At 40.1% G+C, this 8,913-nt stretch overlaps 1 protein-coding gene across 2 annotated transcripts in view; it reads right to left on the bottom strand.

Moving 5' to 3' along the window:
- Positions 1-1,400: 1,400 nt before the first annotated feature.
- The window catches only part of mtbp (MDM2 binding protein), a 36,379-nt gene continuing 28,866 nt past the window's right edge, over positions 1,401-8,913 (bottom strand). For both annotated transcript variants that reach the window (XM_064338397.1, XM_064338386.1), the window contains 4 exons: positions 3,602-3,839; positions 2,623-2,736; positions 2,252-2,317; positions 1,401-1,907 (listed from right to left, as the gene is read on the bottom strand). In XM_064338397.1, the coding sequence (XP_064194467.1) occupies positions 1,869-1,907; positions 2,252-2,317; positions 2,623-2,736; positions 3,602-3,839 (457 nt within the window). In that variant the 3' untranslated portion in view covers positions 1,401-1,868. The remainder of the gene's footprint in view (positions 1,908-2,251; positions 2,318-2,622; positions 2,737-3,601; positions 3,840-8,913) is intronic.

Here is an 8,913-nt window from a genome sequence, read left to right as displayed (position 1 = left end):
GCTTCATTTCAGCACTTATCAGCAGCTATTTCTTGCGGCCGGTCCCGGCGCACCCCTGAGTATTTCTGGTTTTGTTCCAACAGAGCTCTCCATTGATGAGGTTTGAAGGAGCTGATAATTGAACACTAGTCCCGCATTTAACATCTCTTGAGACTAATCAGCTTTAGGGCACTGAAGACAGAAGTGTTGCTGGCAGCATTTTAGTGATAATAGAACAACAAAAGCACTTTTTACCCCTCAAAACATCTGTTGCCAATTCACAGTTAGGTGTTCAGTTGCTTACATTGTTGTGGGCACTATCCCAATTAATTAGACAAATCCTGATTCATCTCAGAACTGATTTATATCTCTAATTTATTTTTAAGGGCTATATATAAACAAGGCACTTCTTTGTCCTCTGAGGAACTGAGACTGTTTGGGCTATTGTATATAGTAACCTGCATGTTCCTAAGAGGATCCAGATATATTCTTCCATATTCTTCCTTTTCCTGTCTACCTGAGACACCATCACCATTTCTGTAAACTACATAATAAACCGTGAACTAATCCTGCAATCAGACAGTGCTAGCACATTTCAGCCAGAGCAGTGTTACAGTCCAGTAGTAGTAGAGTTGGCTTGAATCTCCACCTCTGATTGGAATCCTTCAAAATCATGATTCCAAAAAAGTAACTGACTGCTGGTGTTGGGTGTACCTACCTGACATCAGAGCATTAACCCGGTCAGTCAGAGTACCGTGAGGCCATGAGCCTGACAAGTGAGGTTTACTTTTTGTAATGCAAATGTTTGGTCATAAAATTGTTCAATTTTTTGTCTACCACACATAACTATAAACATTACAACTGAAAATAATACAAATTCCACTTTTTATTCTGTATTCTGGTTTTGTGATGTAAGAAATGTGAGAGTCCATGCGCAAGCTGCATTGGAATGCTGCTGCTATATCTTTCCAAAAATGTAGGCGTCTGTAAAAAATATGAAGTGTGCAAAATGTTCAACAAGCGATGACACCTGTGATGTTGAGGTGTCCACATACTTTTGGCCATGTAGTATGTGTGTGTGTGTGTGTGTGTATATATATATATATATATATATATGTTCTTTTCTTTTTGCATTTACTTCGAGTAAAGCATCACATTATCAAGATGAAGGACGGGGCATTTAAGTAGAAAAAGCAGGGTAAATCCATCTAATTTTTATGTCACACTTTTAGGACAAGTAACTTTAAAATGCCTTCATTGTACTTTGTTCTACATATTGAATACCATATAATTTACTAGAAAAATAGGTATTGGGCCTTATAATAAAATAAAACATAAAAACCGATAAAACAGACTCTAAAATATACATAATACTTTGTCTGCCTAATTCCAGCAAGCGTATTCCAGGACTCTTAAATTAATTATTTTAAACAAACACTTTAATGACAACATTTAAAAAAATAGATACAAAAACATTTCAGACAATCACAGAAATAGAACATGACATATTTACTCGAAGGATATCCCTGAGAACCTACTATGTACAAAAAGTTATAAGTCATAAAAGTAGAAATAATGCATTGAGTACTCCTCCAGTTAATGCTTCGACCCTGCCTGCATTTTCTCACTCCAGCCATGATTTAATCTATTAAAAGCAGACTATTCATAACAGTTCTCTTTATCTCAGCTTTCAAAAAGTCTGCCTGTCCAGAAGCCAAGATACATAAACTGCAGATAAATGTATAAACAGAATAAAATATATATTAAAACAAAAAAACAAACACTTGCACGTACTGCAATGGTTGCCATGGTGACGAGACCACATGGTCCCAGAGCCCAAGAAACCCATTGGACACCAGTGACCATGCGCTGCAGACGACCCCCCTCCCTCACTTCGCAGAGGCCTTTTCCAGAACCCAATCAATAACCTGTCAGGAATTTGAAAAAACAAAATACAAAGATGACCTACTACGCACAATCAAACGCTGTACGGATATAAGTCTTTTGATACAAATCTGGTTGTACTCATACGGTTAATTCTGAACCAAGCAGCTGCCAGTCAATACTGAAACTCACTCTGAGAACACTGCAGATGACGTAGATAAAAACATTTTTTCTAAGTGTTCATTAAAAAAAAAAAAAAAAAAAAAAAAAACTAATTTCGACAGTTATTGTGAGGTTTGTTATCTGGTCCGTTATCTGAAATAGGGCTATTCTGTCAAAACTACTATCACCGTTTGTGCATTTTGCTACGTGATGAAACGGCAGTTACCTGCTTCGCATTGCTGCTGGCGGCTTTTTTCATTTCCTCATGAAGACCTCTGGAAGTTTTCAAATCCTGTTTACCACACAACAAACACGGGGAAAAAAACAGGAAACGGAACCGTTGTAGACAGCCAAGGTCTGCGCTCAGTCAATGAGCTGTTGTCTGAATGGACTGTTGTCTGCTGTGTTGGTTTTGTTATTGGTTTCCTCACAATGAGTCACTTCGTAAGTTAGCATTACCACAATGCTAACAACTGGAAGGTCACACACTGCACAGAGGCCCTAACTTGATTGGCACTGCTCAGGGCTTTCCTGTTGCAGTCTCGTGGGATCTCGTTGCACCTTTTGTACATTTAAAAGGGGGATGCCAGAACGTACCTTGAGATAGAACTTTGATATTTCGTAAAGCCTCTGGCTGCAGGCACCGAAGCTGCTGTGTTCACCTGTGATCCCATGGTGCTTCAACGTTTTCGCCACAACCTCTTTCAGCATCTGAAACAAAGCAGGTGACTCACTAAACGAAACCGGCGCCTTTTCACACATTAAAAAGTGTTTCCCCCTCAGTAAACTGGAAAAACTTTTTTTTTTTAAACAATGAGAAAGAAAACAACAAAACTATAATGTTACTCTGTATCTTTGGTTACGTTAAGCAGGCAGAATTAAACCTTTATCTTTATCATAAACACTCATTTTTAAGATGTAGCTAATCACGTTATTCTTGTTGGATTCTGTTGTTGGGATTAGTGGTGGTTGAGATTACCAATTACAAAACTCATAGGTTCAATTTTTTTCAGGCAAAACATTTTCAACGATTCACAACTTCACAGACTGACTACTTTTGATTAACCTCAATTAAGCTTATGAAGGAAAACCAAGAACCCTTTTAAGAACCCTTTATTTAGTCATGAAGGATAAAGCATTTTGACAGCAGGTCCAATTTAATTTATTTTCCAAATCCAAATGAATAAAGGCAGGTTTCTCCCTACTGCAGTAGAAAAGCAGGGCTAAAAGTACTTCAGTGTCTTTCAAGTTAGCTTTGAATCAAAAACATATTTGCCTTAACTTACTGTTGAGAGAAGGTCATGTGACTACCAATGAACAATGAATCCTAGCACGTTTACAATGTTGCTTCAAGGATGGGACCTTGGTCATTTCTTTGAGACAAGCTGTCCAAACAATGCTGAAATGCATCAGCCGCAATAAGACTATGAGCATTCCCAACCCATATTATCATGCTATTAAAGAACTTAAAAAGCATGGACCACATGAGTAAGAATGGAAATAGTGGTAACTCAAAAAAGAAATTAACAGATGCTGCTGTGTGGCTTGGCGTCTTACTCAGCGCAGGACTGCTCACCCTAGAATGCTTCTGCGAGCGGGACTCCTTGCCGGCCTGGTCCCCGGAGGGGGCTTGAGGCAAGCCCTGGGTGGCCGGTTGCTTGGGGGCCGAGGGGGCCACAGGGGCACGTCTGGGGCCCGCGGAGTGGGACTGGGAGCTGGGGCGCTGCTGTCTTAAGGCCCGCAAGGCCGGGTGGGTCCCACTGCTGCCGCTGCACTGGGAGCCCAGGGACTCGCTGCTCTCCGACTTGCACAACCTGAGGAGGGAAGCGGTCAGGGCCCTTCGACGGCATTAACAACACCGCGACCACACACGCGTGCCACCGCGGAAATCTTCATCCTCCCCAACTGCCATCTTGGTTTCCACCACTATCAGGAAGAGTCATCAAAAACCTGCAGTTTCATTTCTGAGTTGAGTTCATGCACCCATATAGAGGCACACTGCAGCCAAGTGCAGACAGGGCAAAGGCATTATTAACAAGACTGAAGCTAAAAAATACATGAAGTTATTTTGATAAAATGGCACCATAAATATTGTATTATCCTGGGTGTTCACTGAAATGATACAAGTTAAAATGAATTATTCTTATCGAGTACTTCTTTTCGCACAAATCTAGAAAACCACACACAGACGTACATTTTGTTTCACTGCGCTCGATGAAGTGTATCAGAAACCAAAATATACAATGGGTATTACTTTGCAGTAAAGCTCTGGTATATTAAAGTGTAACCAAATTGCACTGCCACAGCCAATCTGCTGGCCAATCTCTGTATGAGAGTATAAAGGAGTATGTATACAGTGCAGTTCGTAAGCATTTGGTCAGTGAAACTATTTTTGTTGTCCTAGCTCTATACTTGAGCACATGGATTTGAAATGAAACAATGCATACAAGGTTAAAGTTCAGACTTTCAGAGTTCATTTAAGAATATTTACACCCATATCCCTAAAGGAATCACAGGTCTTTTTAAGCACCTCCTTTTCATTGGACCAAAATTAATTTGACGAATTAACATAACCTTAAAGTCATCATATTTAGTACTTGGTTACAAATCCTTTGCACTCAAAGACTGCCTGAAGTCTGAGACCCATAGACATCACCAAACGCTGGTAATCTTCCCTGGTGATGCTCTGCCATGCCTGTACTGCAGCCATCTTTGGGTCTAGTTTGTCTTGGGGGATTTTTTCCTTCAGTCTTGTCTTCAGCAAGTGAAACACATGTTCAGTTGGATTCAGGTTGGGTGATTGACTTGGCCAGCAAAGAACACTCCACTTTTTGAGGTCACTGTTCTGCTGCAACGGGAAGCTCCCTCCGATGAGATTTTAGGCATTTGGTTGTATCTGAGTTGATGTTTCTGTACACTTCAGAATTCATCCTGCTACTGCTGTCAGCAGTCACAACACCAATAAAGACATGTGAGCCAGTTCCAGTGGCAGCCATACATGCCCAAGCCATAACACCATGATCATTTTCAGATGAGGTGGTATGCTTTGGATTATGAGCAGTTCCTTTCTTTCTCCACACTTTACTCTCTCCATCACTTTGGTACAGGCTATTACTCATCTCATCTGTCCATACAAGTTCGTTCCTTAACGCACCAGTTTTTTGTATGAACTTTTTAACAAATTCTAACCTGACTGTTCTGTTCTTGAAGGTTACTAGTGGCATTTTGAACCCTCAAAGGTTATGGTGATGTAGTCTTCTCTTTATTTTAGTCTTTGACACATCTGTGCCTACAGTATTTTACATCTTTTCAACAGATGAATGGGGGTTTTCCTTCACAACTGAAAGTATTCTTCAGTCATTCATTACAATGGTCTGCCAAGTGGTTTGCTATTGCTGAGCTCACCAATGCATTCTTGCTTAACAATGTAACCATTTATTTCAACACACCCAATATTTTGGCTATGTCTCTACTCTACTGGCATTGACACTTCTTTGGTCTTTATGTTGAGAGACAATGGCAACAAATGTAAATGAAACTCCAAATGCAAATGCCACACCTAGAATCAAACAACTCTAGACCGTTTGTTAGCTTTCTTGTGCAGAACTAATGATACAACAACACATGGTCAGTCAAAAAACAATTGAGTGCAGCTAATTGTCCAAGAACTTTTAGTCTCCAAAAATGGAGGGACTATGTATAAAAATAGCAGTAATTCCTACATGGTTCACCTGATATGGAAGCAAGTACCCACAAATTAATGCTGACAGTCTGCACTCTACCTCATATTAATTTCAAATCCAAAGTGCTGGAGCACAGACCCAGAACAACAAAATGCCGGCACTATCCAAATACTTGGACTACACTGTGTATATATACACACACTCCCTCTATCTCTTCCCCTTGCTCTCTCTCTCTCTCCCCCTTTCTGGATTTTCAAGGTGAAAACCTGCATTCAACATTAGGCAGGCAGGGTCAGAGGCAGAGAAGTGGATTATTCATTTACAGGCCTCAGCAGAGCCGTCCATCTCAAATGACCCTCTACCCGCTGCCCTTAGCTGCCCGAGCAGAACTAACAGCGGCCTAAAAGTCTCATGAAGAATCAATAAACAATCTGCCTCCCGCCATTTGCTCGCAAAGCGCAGACACAAACTCATATGCATGTGACTGCAAAAATTAGGCATTTTAGAGCTCTAGTTCTCAAACTGGGCTATCTTGGCACATAGGGGCACTTAGAATGTGTCCAGGGGACACTTAATAAATAACAGACCATGTGACGGTAGATTCTGTTTAGACTTTCTTAATAATAAGTTTAACCATTTTTACCCCAATTTGTTTGAAGTGCTCATGAGTAAATAAAGCATATCCAGTGAGAAAATATGCATACCGCTGTTGAAAGCTGTTTGTTATTAGTCACTCTAACCAAGAGACCCTGACCATCAAGAAAACATGAAAAGGACACGTAATTATACTACAGCAGAGATAACATGAGAACATCCAGCGCCCACTAAAGTTCACGCTGAATAAGTTCAAGCATGGCACGAGGTGTTACAAGGAAGAAAACATCTACACCCGAATTCCAGGGGGGAAAAAACACCGGAACGAAGGGACTCTAGCCAGCTGAACCTGAATCCAGTGAATCCTCAGTCTACACAGCATCAACCTCCTCAAACAGGCAACAAAGTCTCTTCCAGACCCCTCTGCCAGACACTAAGACACTAAACTGTGGGAATTTGTAAATTACATTAATTCTAAATTACCATCTATTTACTTTACGGTTGAGAAGAGCTCAGAAGCCATTCACTTCTTGGATGTCTTAGTCACAACAAAAGGCAATTCATTGAGCAATGCTGTATATAGAAAACCTACTGACAAAACACTATTTTGTCAGCAGATGGTGACCACCCATTAAGGGTTACCACTTAGTCAGTTGTATAGACTTAGCATAGACTTTGCTGTATCTGTGACACTGCAGAAGAAAATGTCAAACAATCAGAGTGAGTCAATCTGTCAACAGAATTGATCTGTTAATAAAACCGAGAAAAATGAGAAAAAGCCATTTTCAATTAAATATGTCTTGACTTACAATAATTAATAACTCAATCCACATTAGATCAATTGTAAATAAACACTGGCATATTTTGTCCTCAGATGCTTCTCTAAACAGATCTATTCACTTATAAATGAGCTAGTAACTTGGAAAAATGTTATTAAAGTCAGATATAAAGAAAGGGAAGACTTTCATACATGGTTGCTTTACTTGCATGAGCTGCACATCTTGTAGCAACAAGGTTAAGAGAAATAGTTTTGCTTGTCCTCAAACACGTATTTATAAAATCAAGTCTTGTATAACGTTTCGTACAAAAGGTGTAATTTATATGCGGAGATATCCCTGCCCTAAGTTGTATATAGGCAAAACCATACGCCCTCTAAACGTGCATCTGAGGGAACATAAATCTTCTATAATGCGATACGATATCACCTCACCTGTGGCAAGGTACTTTATAGAACAGAATCACAGCATTAAAGATCTTTCATACACGGGGGCAGAAAAAGTAACGCCAGCCTGCAGGGGAGGTGATTTAAAAAATAAAAAAAACTACTAAAAGGGAGGACTTCTGGATATACAAACATGTGTCCAGAGCTCACTCCTCTTCTATTGCCTTTTGGATATGGACTCTTCTTCTGTCCTACAGACGTGTGGCGATCCGTCGTGTGCCATCTGTGGTTATAGCTTGTGGAGTTCTGCGCTCCAGTATGTTCACTATCGATGTTGTTGCATTGTGTGTAACCCAAGTACTACTGCGTTTATGAGGGGTGACAGTGTCCATGGGCAGCCACTCAGATTTATAAATGGCCTTGCCTGATGTCCTCTGCTGTGGCAACTCATGGCCACATTTATCTCTTTACTAGTCCTCACTGTGATTGTTCTGTCTGCAATAACCGTGATGCCTAATTGTCTCACACGGATTAGCCAGCAGCTTTAATTGATCGCAGCTGGATCTACCTTGCTTTAAGATGGTGGAATGGCACAAGCTTTTAGCCTGCACACTCAAGGTCAGAGGGCATAGCCAAAACATTTGTGCAAGATGCCTACACTGCATTTGTAAAAAATTAAAGGCAGTATTATGGGAACGTTAAAAGTTTGGAAAAATCTACTTTTGAGTGCGAAGCATTTCATTTTTTTCATTTAGCAAGCTTTAGTGGTTTTAATTCACCAAACAAAGATGAGCACAGTGATTTTTGTTACATGGTGAAACCAAAATACGCTTTAATAAAAGCTCCGAATCTTTAACCTCTGATTACAAATCTAAAATTGTGAAGTACAGAGCCAAATCAAGAAGAAAAAAGTAGTGTCAAACGTCAACGGCAATGAGGCTGTTTTCCTGCTTGTGTTACTGTAGTAGGCTGTGCTACCTTTCAGAATACTTTTGAGCTACTGTGAAGTCTTTTGTTAGTGGGCTAATGCTTGTGATTCTTCACTGTCAAACAGCACCACTATTCAACATATCATGCAAGCTGTTCGCATGAATGCATTTGCATCCCTACTTCCTACAGTTCCCTCTCCAGTGTCTGATATTTGCCTTGTTTATTGAGCATCATATTTATGGCACACAGCCATTTGCAGCATTGCAGGATTCAAAGAGGAAGCACTTAATTTGAATCAGAAGTCGAAAGCGAGATGTCTAGTTCTAGCTAGCTTGCTCAGCATGTAATTTAAAATAGAAATCGCTCCTATGGTTTTTTAATACTAATAGCCTTTGTGGCCTAAATTGGTTTTGATCAGAACGCCAAAACATTATTTGCAGTTCAATTAATTTAATCCTGCTAATCCTGCTGTTCAATCTCACTTCTGTTACAAGTGTCATCATACAATTATGAACTACA

This window comes from Anguilla rostrata, chromosome 1 (assembly GCF_018555375.3).
Source record: "Anguilla rostrata isolate EN2019 chromosome 1, ASM1855537v3, whole genome shotgun sequence".
Taxonomy (NCBI): domain Eukaryota; kingdom Metazoa; phylum Chordata; class Actinopteri; order Anguilliformes; family Anguillidae; genus Anguilla; species Anguilla rostrata.
The sequence above is the reverse complement of the archived record's forward strand: the minus strand, read 5'-3'. Positions and strand labels throughout refer to the sequence as shown.